The 17,314-nt window shown below is 32.7% G+C and overlaps 1 protein-coding gene across 1 annotated transcript; it reads right to left on the bottom strand.

Moving 5' to 3' along the window:
* Positions 1 to 9,330: 9,330 nt before the first annotated feature.
* On the bottom strand, positions 9,331 to 14,445 carry LOC148191750 (putative pectate lyase 12). Its single transcript, XM_088100521.1, has 4 exons — positions 14,022 to 14,445; positions 13,169 to 13,629; positions 10,038 to 10,686; positions 9,331 to 9,618 (listed from the first exon to the last, which is right to left on the bottom strand). The coding sequence occupies exons 1-4, from the start codon at positions 14,153 to 14,155 to the stop codon at positions 9,420 to 9,422; spliced, it is 1,443 nt and encodes a 480-aa protein (XP_087956647.1). The 5' UTR covers positions 14,156 to 14,445; the 3' UTR covers positions 9,331 to 9,419.
* Between the last annotated feature and the right edge of the window lie 2,869 nt (positions 14,446 to 17,314).

Below are 17,314 nucleotides of genomic sequence, written 5' to 3'. Positions count from 1 at the left end.
GAAGGAAGAAGATATGGACATATGACCATAAATCTTGCTGAGTGAATGAACTCCATTTTAACGGAAGCATGTTCATTACGAATTTGTGCTCTGATCAAAACAACATTTGAGAGGACACAATCATGGTTTTTTGAACGAGGCTTAAAAGCACAGTACATACTGTTAAAATAGAATGAGTCAATTTCTCACACCAAGGGGGGGGGGGGGGGCGTGAATTGGTGAAGTATAAAATTTAAAACTTTCAAAATCTTTTTCACCAAAAGTGATGCCTTTATGACTTTCTTGAAATGCAAGGTAAAAGACGTGTTTATGTAGTGGAAATTAAATCGATTGAGTAGAGTAAAAAGTCGACTGAATAAAAAAGTGTAGGGATAGAAAGATCAAACACTGAGTTTTTATACTAGTTCCGCCAAGCCTACATCCAATGTCCTTCCAACCACATGAAGCCAATGCACTATAATGATCAAGGTTTTTACAACAAGGCTTTTAAAGCGACCTCACGTCAAAAATATAAAAAACCTCTTTAACTATCTAATCAAAATATAGGCAGTATACAAATAGACTAGCAGCAAGAATCTCCTCTTCTGCAGTCCAAACCCTTTGAGCCACCCTCAAAGTCAAGAACGCAACACGCTCTTCTTCCTGTAATCACAACAGGGAACCTCAGTCCAATCTTCACAAGATTGTGGCCTTTGATATCTCAGTTACACCCAATGTGCAGATATGATCAGCCTTTGTACGTGTAGTTAACTTGTTCTTCAAGAATCCACAAGTAGATGAGCACCACGGTCACTTCTTGTTTCTTGGAGCTCTTTCTTTCTTTCTGTAAGAATGCACTTTCTGCAAAAGATATCACAAAACTGTTAGATTCACAAAAGTTCTTACAGAAATCAAATTCGCGTCAATTTATAGATAAACACAACTCTGACGCATTTGAATCGACTAAGCTAATAATGTAGTCGAATATAACAATTTTGTTATTGCAGTTAGCAGCAATCAATGCAGTTAATTGAATGTACGATTAATGCAGTCGAATTTCATTTAACGCTTGGTCAACATATTTAAAAATATAACCGTTGTGACAATTATATCAAGCATTAACAGGTATTCAAAACATAACAAACTTAGTCGAATGTAACACGCATGTAATCGACTTAATAAAAGAGTAAAACAATTTTCAAAACTTTTCTCTTTGAAAAACTCTCACAACACACTTGAAAAAGTTTGTGCAAAGACACGAGTTTTAAACGACTCACCTCATAATGAAATCGACTTAAAACTGTTGTTTTGCCACACAATTTAAGTTCAACAAAAGTGCTTGTGGTTTTTCTTTTCCAAAAACATGTGTCATGCATTCATGTATAAAATCACATATATAATACAGTGAAATGCAATGAACAACATAAACAACACAATCATGTTCTCAAAAACGCATATAACATGTAAGCATAGAACATGTAACACTATATACATGTGTGTTATAATTATGTGTTGTCATCATCAAAAACTCAGATATCATTGAGATTGTGGGTTCAGCTAAACCAGTGCTCCCCCTATCAACAATCTCAACACATACTACAAGCAGGACACCAATATCCTGAAGAAATCACCGAATTTATTCGAAAAAATCAACAACAATCTGCATTTAATGTTCATCGGTACAATCATGAAAATTATGAATTTGATGTTCAGGAAATTTCAACACCTCACCAATATCGCCCACATCCAATTTCGTATCATGTCAGGCTAAATGAATGGTAGTGTGATTATGGTCACTTCTAAGCTACTTGTCTCCCATGTCATCATGTCATTGCCATTTGTGCATATTCCCATATAGCACTAACCCAATATATCGATCCAACGTATAGTCTTAACAACATTTACAAGGCATACGAAGTACAATTTCACCCCATCCAAAATGAAGATTATTGGTCTGCGTATACTAGTCCAAAATTCATACCAGATCCTCAAATGCGACGCAAGGCATCTGGAAGACCAACTATTGCCTATTTACGTACAAAAACCGAAGATTTTCCTATAGACAATTGAATCCTTTATATACTGAATTTCAATACCCATCAAACAAGTAGATCAAATACATAAAAAGGAAAACTTGAAATTTTTATTAATTTAATTATATTTTTTTGTAATATTAGCTAGAACAATGTCTGATACAATAAAAAAAAGTTTTTAAGTCTTATGATTGATTAGGTGCAATTTTCATTGACAAGGTTTTCATAAGCCTTGTAAAATGATCTCATTTTAGACAATAGTTCATCAAAATGTTAGTATCACATTATCAACAATTATTTTACAATTGGATACTCCATTTGTAAGAGACAAAAATGATAACTATAACTACTATTGATGAATGGTTAAGTCTTATGAATGGTTAAGTTTTTAAGTCTTATGATTGATTAGGTGCAATTTTCATTGACAAGGTTTTCATAAACCTTGTAAAATGATCTCATTTTAGACAATAGTTCATCAAAATGTTAGTATCACATTATCAACAATTATTTTACAATTGGATACTCCATTTGTAAGAGACAAAAATGATAACTATAACTACTATTGATGAATGGTTAATGTCAGTAGTTAAGTAGAGTTAAGACGTAATCAATACGATAACTGCTATTGATGAATGGTTACTGTCAACATTAATAACAATTAAAAGGTAAATAAATATGTCCTATAAATAGAGGTTTAATTCTGAGGTAAAGGGGATTTTTTTCATAATTGAATTACTTTAGACCTTTAGAGAAAATTCTAACTTGAGCGTCAGATTATCTTCTTCAGATCTACCCCTCAAACTGATCGGTCACCCAGAGCGTAGAGAGGAGCATACGTTCATCCAGGCAAGAGAGTTGAGCAGGAGTCATCCTCTTCCCATTCTAGTAGAAACAATTTTACTTTTTAATTTTCATTTTCTCTCCTTCAAGTCAAATAATTACATTTTCTATTTTTGTTTCTCCTCTTTCCTATTTTTTTATTGTTCATTTCAAACTATATATATATATATATATATATATATATATATATATAATAATGAATTAAATATGTTTTTATTTTTTAATTTTTAATACAAGTTAAAATTAATATTTTATTTGAAACTTTGACTTATTCTTTCAACTTTAAAATGTATAAATTTAGTTCTTTAATCAAATTTGATTAAGTTTATTATGAAACACGTTTAAACTATCAACTAAATTTAATAAAATTTAATTAAAATAACTAAATTTTTATACTTTTAAAGTTACAAAACTAAGTTAAGTTAAGATTTTGAAAAAGGACTAATTTTAATTTAATAAAAACATATTTAACACTTGAAATATGTAACGAGTGAGAATAAAATTGCCATTGAAGGGGTAGAATGGCAGGGAAAATGAGGGGTAAAGATGAGTTAGTTGGGGAACCAGGCCACATGGCACCTACAGCGGAAGGGAGTGGCAGACAAAGGCACGTGAGGGAAAGAAAAATGAATACAAGGTTCAGGGATTTTCATTGGGGAATGAATGGTTACAAAAAGGGAAATTAGTTAGCATTTTTGGTGTAGGCAATGATTGGGAATTATTCTCTCTCCCTCTAGACGTATGCCTTCATTGTTGAGTTTTTAGCTTTTTGTAGTTTCTTTTCGTGTACTCTATGATCCCATTTGAACTCACAATCAGAGAATAACACTGAATACACTTTTCTATTTCCAAATTATGATGCTCTTTTACTGTGCTTTTACTATTACATTGAATAACATTATAAACTGGTGCTTTCATTGAACATGGCCGAGACTTTATCTTCAAATGACCTAAAGCAGATCCTTGAGCTAATGCAAAAACATGAATGTGAGCATGCTGCAGAGATGCAAGAGCTACATCATGCCATTGAGGATTTGAAGAAGAACATGATCCATGGTGGAGCGAACTTACACAATGTTGAAATGTAAAGACCTTTTCCTAGAACATTAGACCCAACAACATTAAACATCTGCCAACTGTTGAAATGCAATCACGCAGGGAAAACCATAAGTGTTTGAATCACCAATATGCATTTCTCCAAGTTGAATATGAAGAGGAGGAGCAGACTGATATAAAAATCCTTGGCTTAGAACAAAACCTGGGACATCATCTTTCCCTTAATGCTTTAAAGGGTGCTGCTGGTGTGGGATTATGAGATTCCAAGGGTCATTACAAGGAATGACAATTCAGATATTGTTGGATAGTGGTAGTTTTGATAATTTCTTACAACCAAGGATTGCTCATTGCCTTAAGCTTCCGATAGAGGATGATGCAAGTACTAGTAGGTAATGGAAATGCCATGTCTACCGAAGGGGTTATCAAGGAAGTCCAAGTTAAAGTACAAGGACATACACTTAAACTTCTAGTGTACTTATTACCAGTTGCTAGTGCTGATCTAATATTAGGTGCTGCTTGGTTGGCTACTATTGGAGCACAGATTGCTGACTATAGCTCCCTATCCCTAAAGTTTTATTTAGACAAACAACTCATTACATTGCAAGGTGAGCCACCAACTCTGCCAAAACCAGCAGAGCTGCATTAGATGACAAGATTGTGCAAAACTAATGTTATTGTAGAGTTGTTTACATTACAATTAGCTCAACCTCTCACTCTAGAGGATGATTGGTTGGTTATTCCTGAGGATATTGAACTAGACATTGCACTCATACTTCATACCTACTGAATGATATTTGCAAAACCTAAGGGTCTTCCCCAAATAGATCTCAAAAGCACTACATTCCTCTCTTGCTTGATGTGAATGTTGTGAGAGTGAAGCCATACAAATATCCTCATAGTCAGAAACAACAGATTGAGAATGTGGTGCAACAGATGTTGGAGGATGAGATTATTACCCACAACACCAGCCTTTTTTCTTCACCAATTATTTTGGTCAAAAAGAAAGATGACACTTGGAGGTTTTGTACTGACTATAGAGCACTGAATGTTGTAACAATGAAAGACATATTTCCTATACCAACTGTTGAAGAGCTATTAGATGAATTATTTGGTGCTAAATTCTTTTCTAAGATGGATCTCAAATCAGGCTATCAACAAATTTTGGTCCACCCTATTGACAAGTTCAAAACTACTTTCAGAACCCATCAAGGCCACTATGAATGGCTTGTCATGCCATTTGAATTAACAAATGCCCCAACAACTTTTCAAGCTCTCATGAATGACATAATTCAAGGACTTCTAAGGAAATTTGTGTTGGTATTTTTTGACAACATACTAGTATATAGCCCTTCTTGGTCTACTCATCTTGGTCATTTGGAAATAGTTTTACACATATTACAAGAAAACAAATTATATGAAATATTATCCAAATGCTCTTTTGGTCTATCTCAAGTGGATTACTTAGGCCATATTGTCTTGGGGAATGGCGTAGCAATGGATGCTAACAAGGTTCAAGCTGTTTTACAGTGGCCATGCTCTCAAAACACAAAACAGTTAAGAAGATTCATTGGTCTAACAGGTTATTACAGAAGATTTATTAAAGGGTATGCTGCAATAGCTCACCCCTTGACCAATCTCCTTAAAAAGGATAATTTTCAATGGACATCACAAGCAACTCAAGCTTTTGAGGCCCTGAAACACGCAATAACCACTGCTCATATACTAGCATTGCAAGATTTCACAAAAATCTTTGTCTTGGAGACTGAAGCATCAGGTTTGGGAATTGGTGTAGTTCTCAGTCAAGACAAGCATCCTATAACATTCTTTTCAAAAAAATTATCCTCCAAGATGCAACACAAATCTGCTTATATAAGGGAATTCTATGCAATCATAGAAGCAATTGCAAAGTTCAGACATTACTTGTTGGGTCATAAGTTCATCATGAGAATTGATCAGAAAAGCCTCAAAAGTTTAATGGATCAAGCTCTCCAAACCCCTAAGCAGCAAGCCTGGTTACACAAATTTTTGGGATATGATTTCACCATTGAATACAAGCCAGGGAAGGATAACCAGGAAGATGATGCACTGTCCAGATCCTTCTTTATGGCATGGTCCCATAGAGAGACTAATTTGATGTCCAAAATTCATAAAGCCACATAACTTGACCCTAATCTTCAATCTGTTATACAAGCTTGCGCAGTAGGGAAACTACCTAATATTAATTATTCATACTATGATGGATTCTTACATTGGAAGCTCAAAGTGATGATTCCTAGAGATGTTGAGATTATACAATTTTTACTTAAGGAATACCACAGTTCGATATTAGGGGGTCATGTTGGAATAACTAGAACTATGGCTCGGTTGTCTTCTCAATTTTATTGGTTTGGAATGCTCAAAGATATTACTCAGTATGTCCAAGAATTCCTTATATGCCAACAAGCTAAATCTGCCACCACTCTACCAACAGGGTTATTACAACAACTGTCAATGTCGAATCAGGCTTGGGAAGATATAACCATGGACTTCATTACGGGTCTCCCACCTTCCAATGGGTATATAGTAATTATGGTTGTCATTGACCGATTATCTAAGTATGCTCACATTGCTCCCCTGAAGGCAGATTATAATAGTAAGATAATGGCAGAATTGTTCATTAATGTGGTTGTCAAACTACATGGTTTTCCTAAAACCATAGTCTCTGACAGAGATAAGATATTCATAAGTCAACTTTGGCAACACCTTTTCAAGTTGAGTGGCACAACATTGAACATGACTACGACTTACCACAATCAGTCAGATGGGCAATCAAAAAGCACTAAATAAGTGTATAGAGATGTATCTCAAGTGTTTTACTTTTGATAATTCCAAGACATGGACCAGACTGTTACCATGGGCAGAGTTCTAGTACAATTCAACATTTCACAGCAGCCAACAAACAACACAATTTAAGGTGGTGTATGGCAGAGACCCCTCGTCCATAATGAAATACACTGTGGATCCTAAAGATCCACCATCCGTCCAAGAGTTATTAGGGAAAAGGGACAGGGCTTTGGCTCAATTGAAGAGACAACTCCTTAAAGCCCAGGAAAAAATGAAGTAATATGCAGATAACAAACGAATGCATAAGGAATTGAAGGTTGGCGATATGGTTTTAGTAAAACTTCAACCTTATAGAAAAAATTCCATTGCCTTTAGAAAAAAAATCAGAAACTAGGACTTAGGTATTTTGGCCCATTCCCAATTATAGATCGAATTGGATCAGTGGCCTATAAACTCTTACTGCCAGAAACTTTTAAAATTCACCCCATCTTCCACATCTCTCAAATAAAAGAATGCAGGGATCACATGATACTACCTATGTTCCCCTCCCATTAATTACACTGCCAGAAGATCCTTTATTGATGCCTCAATCTATCCTTTAGAAACATGACATACTCCATAGGTCCAACATCATTCCTCAAGTATTAGTTCAATGGGTTGGTTTATCTTAAACAAAAGCCACTTGGGAAGACATTAAGGAATTTGTCAAAGCTTACCCTGACTCTAACCTTGATGACAAGGTTAGTGTTGATGGAGAGGGTAATGTAATGACTGAGAATATAATTGTCACTAAAGGGGTAGAATGGGGAGGGGAAATGAGAAGTAAAGATAAGTTAGTTCGGAATCAAGCCACATGACACCCACCGTAAAAGGGAGTGGCAAACAAAGACACGTGAGGAAGAGAAAAGTGAATACAAGGTTGAGAGATTTTAATTTTAATTGAGAAATGAGTGGTTATAAAATGGAAAATTGGGAGATTTTAATTTTAATTGAGAAATGAATGGTTATAAAATGGAAAATTAGTTGGCATTTTGGAGGTAGGCAATGATTGGGAATAATTCTCTCTTCCTCTAGATGTATTCTTTCATTCATTGTTGAGAGTTTTTATCTTTTTACATCTTTTCTTGTACTCTGATCCCATTTGAACTCACAATCAGATAATAACACTGAATACAATTTTCTATTTCCAAATTCTTGTGCTCTTGCTTTTACTGTTACATTGAATAAAGTTACAAAATAATTACAGAGATCAACGTTTTTACTGTTACTTGAATAGCATTACAAAATAATTACAGAGATGCACGTTCGAGGCTACAATTAACCTGTCTAAACCCACGTAACGAAGGGTAAGCCTAGGCCAAAAGTATAAATTATTTTATCTTGTATTGTGTTTTGCTTTCACGTTGAGTACTTCCGCCAAAATATCACGTTTGTTCTGTAATCTTTTAAAGGAAAAGTATAAAATTAACAATAAAATTGTATAATTAAGAGAGAAAAAAATAAAACAGCAAACTGAAAGCTGATCTTGATATATAAAATTTTAAAATTAAAATCCAATTTTAAAGTGCCGGATTCAGATTTTAGTGCAGAAAGAATCTGTGTTGAGAATTAATCCTACTATACTAAGAATATTATCAACTCATGTTTGGTTTTGCATGCCATACCGTTTTAATTTTCAAAGGATAAACCACCCTACGAATAACTTAAATTTAAAATTAAAGCAACACCACCTATTGTTCTTTCCGTTTTCCCTTTAAATTAAACAATCGTCAGAGATATGGAAAAGCGTATATGCATGCTACCATAAAAACCACGAAAATCACGGGCACACTTTTGGTCAAAAGGAAAAGAAAACAATATCTGTTCACCAAAATGGAACATCAATTAAAACCCACATACACGCATCGAGATTATCTGTTACTTTCTTTCATTTTTGTGTAATAAACTAACATAATTATGGATAAAGTTTATGATCAAACCCTACCTGACAAGATTGCATCATCTTCCCATCTACTAAAAACAAGTAGCATAAAGTTCATAACTCAGGTAGGTCAATGCAATTTCAAACACTTTTTTAGACACACTCACAACAATTTGTTACAAACAAACTCTATATCTCTGTCCATTTGACATAAAATACACACTAGTTTCTAGCCATTGGTTAATATCCTTCTGAAAGTTAAAGGGTACAAGGGTTGTGTTTGACGGACAAACATATACTCCTCGGAGTTACAGAAAGCCGGTTTAAATATGATTTTATGTTTTTGAATATATATTAATTCTTAAACTTAAAATACATATAATTTTTTAATTTAATTACGTTAATTAAAATTCTTAAACTTAAAATACATATTTAATTAAAATTTTATACAAATTTGTATTTCAATTTTTCGTATAATGAAGAAACAAATGTTTTAAACACCTAAGACTTTTTTTTTAATCTGTCCTGGGTATAACTAAGTTCTCCTTCGCTACAAGAGTGGCAAATTTACAATTTTCTCTCTTGACATTGTGGGACACATAATGACTAAGCCACAGAAAAATGGTTCGAGGGAAAAATAAAAGAGGATGGGGGAGAAGGGGTTGGGACGAAGATATATAATGATGATGGAGGAAAATATTTAGTCTCAAGTCATTCCAACAGAGACAACAAACATCATCGTATTCGATTGGTTACAACTCATTTTGCTATAGAAGTGTTGTTAAGGTAATTGTATGAAATAAGAGGCACAAGAAAGCAAGAAATGCAGAGAGAAGAGGGAAAATACGTGAAGGTGGCAGCGGCATTGTACTCTGGGACATGTCATCCGTGTATTCTGGGCCTGTATCTGAAAAATATACACCACCATCATTGGCTCCTCTCGTCCACATTCCCAGATTATTGTCCCTGTTCATCATTCAACCATATTTCAGATTCCATTTCCATCTTATGTACATCAAATTGAAAATTTCCTATAAAAAAGTTGTTGAAATCATTTATCATAATTGTAATGTGTTCTTAGAAAAGTAAACTTACTAAGAAAAACAAAATGAACTCTACGAATAAAAGAATTTTCTTTGTAACTATGTCTTTACACATTTTTTATTTATTATATTCTGTACATTTCATAATTATTACGTATACCTTTTGAGTAGAGAATTTTTTTATGATTTGATAATTAGCTTTGATTATGATAAATGATATCATACTAATTTACTATTCTTAATTGTATTAATTAACTAATTTTTTATAATTATGAAAAATGTGTACAAAGTTACGTTAGTTATAATTAAAAAATAATTAAGAAATAAACATAATTAAGATACCTAGCAACGCCGAGCACACCGGCGGACATGGTGAGAAGCGAGATACGATCCACGTTCTTAGGCTCAACGCTGTACGCATTTTGGTAGTCAGTGCCGGCCTCACCTCCTGAGGCCACGAAAAACGCGCCGTTCAGCATCACATCCCCTTCCGACCTCCAATTCCAGCCGCTCCACTCCCCTTCTCCGGCGTCCAGCCTCTTCGTAATCTGCTTTGCGTACGGATCCTCCGGCGCAGTGTAGCGGTTCCCCTGGCTGTTAATAGTAGGCCTCCCACTTCCCCCGATCGCGTACATCTCCCATCGCGTGAAGTCGTTGTTCACCACGTGAATGTAACCTAGTCTGCAACGCGGCATGCGCTGCACCAGATTCTCTCCAAAGTGGTTGAACGCGATCGTCACTTGCATCGCCGAGTCTGGCAGGTAGTGGTCGCTGTGGCCTAAGAGCATCACGTCGTTGTGGTGCGAGAAGTGGTTGTTTGAGATCGTTATTGCCGTCGAACCCATCACCGCGTCGATCAGGCCATCCTTGCACCGGGATAGCGTGCAGTGATCGATCCAAATGTCACGCGACGAGAAGATTGAGATTCCATCGCCGTCTGATTCAGTTCGGTACCCGTAGTGCTCTGGACTCGACCGCACGTTAGCATTACCTGACAATCGTGGTAGTGATAATCATTACATATTTCTTCTTACTTTTTCTTCAGGGTGGAAATATTATTTATATATATATATATATATATATATATATATATATATATTCAAAAAAATTACATAACTATTATAGAAGTGTAAATAAAAAAGAATAAAAGTTGTATTTCAAAATTAAGTGAAACCAAACACAAATTTTTATCAGAAAATAATTCAAACAGATATGAAACAACACGATAAAGAAATTCAACAGTTTAGAAAATTGATATAACACTATTTTATAAAAAAATTAAAGAATATATATTTTATTTTTTAATTATATATAATTTTATTTTAATATTTTTATTCAGACTGATTTGTTACTAAGATGATTGATCAATTTGAATCTTGGCATTCTTAGATACCTTGTTTTCTAAATATGCAGCTCCATCATTCCTGCAAAGACTTCTCTCTTTCAAAGTATATTCACCTAGATTATTTTAGTATTTCTTATTACATATATCTTAATAATAATAATTTAAAATAAATAAAGGTACGAAGTGAACAAGAAGAATAAAATACTCTTTTTCAAGCATTTTGTGTTTTAAAATAGAATAATGAATTTATTTAATTTTAAAAGTTCATATAAAATAAAAATATAAGAAATTAATTAATACAACGACATATATATAACATAAAACAAAATTAACTAATTCCCACATTTTTTTCTTCGCTTAGTATGGTACTCAATTTTCATTTCAATCTAAAAGAGCTAACAAATACCTATTAGTGGTATAATTTTACCATCATGATATATCTATCCAATTTCGCTATCATTATTATCAACATTATCCTATTATAAAAAATAAAAGTAAGAATAAAAAGTTATAAAAATATAAAATAAAATTGAATGACGTATAAAAAAAGTTATGTTATTCCTTTTACATATATAAAAATAAAAAAATAAAAAAACAAACTCATTCTTTTTTAATAATGAATCTATCTAGTTTATTCATAAAAGATCTCATTGTCTTTATATTATCAGTGTCATCACAACTTACGCTAATTTAAATTTCGCTAAATAATATTATTTGTCTCTATTTTTATAGTGAAAATCAAATGGATTTTCTTTTTTTTATGTTTCGTAATTTGATTTTTATTTTAAACAATTTGATACAATCAAATTAAAGAATTGGCACATGTCAGATTGTAATTTTCTTACGTTTTCTAATTTTTCTTTAATTTTTTTAAAATTTAAGAAAAAATAAAAATTTATCAAGTGTCAAGATTTAAAAAATTAAAAATCTTATTCCTGTTACACTACATATTATTGTCTTAATTTAAGTTAAATTTCTGTATTTTTATATTATTTCAATTTAGTCATAATTTTTTTAAAATTAAATAATTTTTGTTTCTTTTATAATTAAAAGCAAATTTAAATTTATATAAATATTATGCAAATATTTTTATTAAAATTAATATTTTTATTAAATATATCTAACAAAATTAATTTATTTAAATTTATATTTTGTATTAAATTTTATTTAAAATTATTTTAAAGTTATTAATAAAAAATAATGTTAATAGAAAAATTTAAAATTAATTTTAACTAACAAATATATTAAACTTGTTTATCAATTATATTTCATAAAATAAATCCAATCAGTTGAAATAGTTCTATACTTTTAAAATGTGTAAAACTCAATAATTTCTATATAATTATTTGAGTTGGTTTAAAAATGATTTTTTAAAATCAAATATAAAATTTAAATATTTTTAAACAATTTTATAATAATTTGAAACAAATATATTTAAAATTTGAAAATAATTTCAAATAAAGTTCAATATAAATATAATACAATTAATCTTATTAAATATATTTAATAAAAATATTTATATAACATTTGTATCGTATCCAAGCTTTAAACTTGATCCGAGTGTACATTAAATATGGTTAAAGTTTGTATCGTATTTTATCTTATTACCATTATGTCGACTTTAGAGGGTAACTCTTTTTTTATAACTAAAATGTGTTGATGAAGTTTTGCATTTTATAAATAGAGACATCGTTTTATAACGTTAAGAAAATAATAGGTTTTTTTAAAGTGTAAAATGGAAGGATGTGATGATGAGAAAGAAAAGGGTGCGATAAGCAAGGGTACTAAGAGGGTAATACTTTACTTACGTGGAAAAAATGTAGAAAGTGAAAAAAATCATATTGGAGGGAAGCAGAAGCAAAGCGGGAAAAAGCATCATTATTTCTCTGTTGAATCTAACTTTGAATCTCACTTTATTGCATGTACAAAAGCAAAGAGGTTCCATAAATTTATGGTCAAAGTGAAAACACTCTTTTCAGTTTTCACACTGACTGAGGCTGAATTTTACAAAGTATGTTAATTTTACTATCCATTTATTTTATATTTTAAAAAAAATGAATAGAATAAAACTGAGAGTTTGTATTAAAAGTAAGTAAAAGAAGAAAGTATTGAAGGATGAATGTGTTACCAGAAGGATGGCAATGGTGGATGTGAATGTTGTGAATAATGACATTGCTAATATACTGAAGAGTGATGCAACCTCCACCCACGATGTGCACATCAGCACCACGGCCATCAATGGTTTTGTAACTATTGAAAATGAGTTCCTGAGAGAGCTTAATCATCATGTTACTGGGGAACACGATCCACAGTGGTTCATTCCGTATCACTGCATATCTAAGTGTTCCTGGTTTTGGGTTCACAGGGTCCTCATCAGATGAATCCGTGACTATGTAAAATTCTCCACCTTTTCCACCCTTTGCGTTCTGCCCAAACCCAATTCCACAATCAGCCAGTCTCTGTCTGTTGTTGGCCCAATCTGGGTCACACTTCCAACAATCATCAATCGGGTTACCTGTAAGACATGATGCCACATCTTTCTCTGACAATCTCAGCATTTCCCTTCTTCCCATTGAAGCATTCACCCTCCTGAAAATAACAAACTATATTATTATATCAAGTTTCAAAAAAATTGTCCCTTTCGTAGTCTAGAAAGAAATTCTAGAAAAAAAAAACATTTTTATCACTAAAAATAGTCACTTTGAGGCAACAAAATTGGGTAACTTAGGGTGTGACCCTGAAAAAGGAAGAAGAAATGAAATGTGAGTTGCTGGTTTTTGGCAATGACCCAGATGTAAAGATTGTATCTTTATGTTTTAGCTTTTATGTTACGAGGTTGGGATGATAATTTTCAATGTAGGGTCTTGAAGATAAGGTGAAATAAAGGGGTTAAGTGAGTTGGTTTGTAGTGGTTTTTGTGCTAAAAACCTGAAAAAAGAACTAAAAAGACAGAAAGAAAATAAGGTTTTGGAATGATGTACCTATGAACTTGTGTGGCAACAGCTTCCGGGTCTGGATGTTGCCCCGGGAGAGTGAGGTTGAATGCTGCTGTTCCATGTGGTAAAAACGAGGACAGAACGGAGAAGAAGAGCAAAATGTGGGTTGCTTGAAACATTGTTGATGAAGAAGAAAAGTGCTTCTCTGTGTAAGTGTTGTTGCCACTACAATACACAGAGTGTGAACACTTCACTCACTCCCTCTCTCTCTCTCTCTCCCAATATTGGTCGCTCAGAAAGATTGGTACTTGGTGGTGTTAGTTTTTAGTAAACAATTCCGTGATTAAAGGAACATTGGACACAATGAATCACCTTTTCATTACATCTTCCAGTTTCATAGTCAAAGGCAACTAAAGTTCAGTATCAGTTTCTAACAGGAAAAAAAAAAAGAAAAATCATTAGGAACCTGTAACAAAAGCGAAAAAAGATTGATATAAAATAATGCTACTATAGGAGAGTGTGGGTTTGAGTTTTAGTATTTTAGTTTGGTTTATAGAGTTTAACCTTTAAAACATTTGTGTTTTGTTTTTGATTATGATTGTATGAATAAAAAGAAGAGAAGTGGGATTGGAGGGTGTGAGGGGCGCATTGAGCAATGTTAGAATGAAACGAAATTGTCCCTGATATCGAGGAAGTTCTGAGAGTAACTTGACCGGACCTGACCCTTGGTGTGTTTCAACGTATAGTACTGCCATTTCTGAAAAGGTAAATAAATAATAATATGAAATAGAGAAGGACAAAGAAAAGGGTCGTTAGTTAATTTAAGAGCAGGAACATTCTTGCAGAACTTCAAACTGCTTTTTGACTTTTCCATCACTTTCTTTTGCACTGTTTTTGTTTCACTAAATTAAATTTTTAAACTATATTCTAGTATATTCAACGTTACCACGCACGGGTTTTTATTTTAATTGAAATTTATTGTATGTTATTAAATTAATTATTATTATTATAAAAAAATATAGAATTTATTTTATTAATTGAAATTAGAATAACAATAAAACGGATTATAAAAATGAATAATATGAAATTATGATAAATTTTATTATAATAATATCAATTAAAGTTAAATATTTTATCAATGATAATCTATACAATATACAAATATATTAATAATACAATTTAAACAGATAAAAAAAACAAATTATCTGATAAACTTAAATTTTAGAAAGCTATTAATAATTTTTTTAAATCTTATTTTAATATTAGATTGATTCTCTGTTAGTTTGTTTTTAATAAAAATAAAATGAAGATTGATAGTTTTGATTTTTCATTGTTAGATTCATTAGTAGAAAAAGAGGATTTTATGACGACCTATTATGACCGATGGAATTCACATGTTATAATAAGTTGACTGATAATATTTTTGTAATAAAAATAAGAGTTATTATAACGTAGTTTTGGAAACATGTCATAATATATCAATCCGGTGACAAAATTGAAATTATGTTTAAACATATTATGATAGGTCTTGACCTCTCATAGTAGACTTTTGTTATGGATGTTAACTTAGCACCTTTCATAATACATGAGACATTATGTTGAAAAGATATTATGACTAGTTTTAAAGAATCTATATTGAATCTCTTAAATCCTAATTTTCACGTATTCTTTGTAACCTACTCTTCACTCTTCTTAATCCCTAATTTTTTGTTCACACGCCTACATCCTCTCTTTTCTCAATTCATCATTTTGGTCACCATTGCATCCACGTCGTGTAAGAACACCATCGTCGACAACCCCGTCGTGGTAGACGAAGGATATAAGTGGAAGGGATTGAGTTCGCCGAAAGCGTTTGGGAAGGGTTGAGTAACGAATGTCCCCTTTCCTTTAAGGTTTTTTGGTCCAGTCAAGCACTAGGTGTCCATCGCCAGTGATTCTACCCGCTTCAAAGAGAGCTTCATGGATGATCCTGAATGTTTATGTTTGTGTTTGGGATTGTTCTTATTCTCATGATTGATCCTGATTCAGGTTTGTTCTTTGTGTTTCAATTTGGTTATATTCCCATCCCCCATAATCCCCTTCCCTGTTTCAATTTAGTTTATGTTCAGTTCTTTTCGTGGTAAGTGATGGTACGCAGGTGACTATGTATTTGTAGCCTACAACAAATCTCTCATTTCACTCAATGAATTATATCATTGCCAACACATGTAGGAATCTAGAAACAAGTATTTTAGAACTAAATGGGATGTTACAATAAAATGAAACATTATGAGAATGTTTATATTTTCTTAAAACATTATCACATTTAAAAAGATAAAATTTAAGTAAAAATTGTAAAGGGTAGTAGGATAAGCATAGATAAATAAAGATTTGACTATTAGTGTGTTACTGAGCAAGTGACCCTAGGTATGTAATGTATGTGTATACTTCTACTACTATTGTAACTATAACATGGTTTCTTTCACTTGCATATGCAATCCATAAGAGTTTGTGTTTGTGCTTTTATGTGTTGTGTGTTGAAATGTAATGTCTTTCTTATTATTAATATTTATGTAAGGGAGTTTAGTTTTAGGGTTTTGTAAGGGGCTTTCTGCCCATTTACTTTTCAGAACTACTATGTACTATAAATGTAGTAGTAAGTTGTATCAAAAGTTCTAAGTAAAATAAAACCTTTTAGCTTTTCTCAACTCTTCAAGTTGGTATCAAGAGCCATACCTCTGTGTCTTCCTTGTCTGTCGTTGGCGTCGTTGTCTCTCCGTCATTTTCATTGTTGCCCATTTTTGTCGTTGTCGTTAATCGTCGCTTTCTCTGACTAAGTCAAATGTTAGGTGTACCTTGAGAAGCGCGACCCAACCCTGGTGGTCCCCTCCTCAAAAGCCTTTGCACGCGTCGCCACGTGCCGTTTCTCTCCTACCAGTCTCAAGCTTGTGTTCCTCGTGTGTCGCCTTCCTAGTGTCAGAGTTACAGCGTGCCACTGTCGATCGTCTCATCGTTGCTTCCTAAGTGTGTTTTTGTTCTTATTTCTTGGTTTCATTGGCTATGGCTCATACCTAGTGTTTCCTCCCTCAAGTTATTTAGAACCCTAAGTTTTGTGTGTTCTCATAACTTTAGATGGCCTCTTCTACTTGAATTAATTCCTCTTTATCTGCTACTACTTTCATTATGTCTGCAAAACTTAATTGGAATAAATATTTATCATGGTCCTTTGTTGTGGAATTATGGTTTCTTGGTCAAGGACACCATAATCACCTTGAACGAGATGTTTCTATGGTTCCAGATAGAAAACAACAAAACTTATTGGCAGAAACTAAACTTTCAGTTATGTGTTTTTGTTGCAA

This window comes from Vigna umbellata, chromosome 10, assembly GCF_029865625.1.
Source record: "Vigna umbellata cultivar VRB3 chromosome 10, Vumbellata_1.0, whole genome shotgun sequence".
Classification (NCBI taxonomy): domain Eukaryota; kingdom Viridiplantae; phylum Streptophyta; class Magnoliopsida; order Fabales; family Fabaceae; genus Vigna; species Vigna umbellata.
Note: the sequence above shows the minus strand (reverse complement) of the source record. Positions and strands in the feature narration are given on the sequence as shown.

Bases quoted from the DNA above. Each gene is read 5' to 3' on its own strand.
- LOC148191750 (XM_088100521.1), bottom strand. From the start codon at position 14,155: ATGTTTCAAGCAACCCACATTTTGCTCTTCTTCTCCGTTCTGTCCTCG. The intron at 10,687-13,168 runs GTAACACATTCA...CACGATTGTCAG, and splicing joins CCACCATTGCCATCCTTCTG to GTAATGCTAACGTGCGGTCG. The intron at 9,619-10,037 runs GTATCTTAATTA...AATGATGAACAG, and splicing joins GGTGTGCTCGGCGTTGCTAG to GGACAATAATCTGGGAATGT.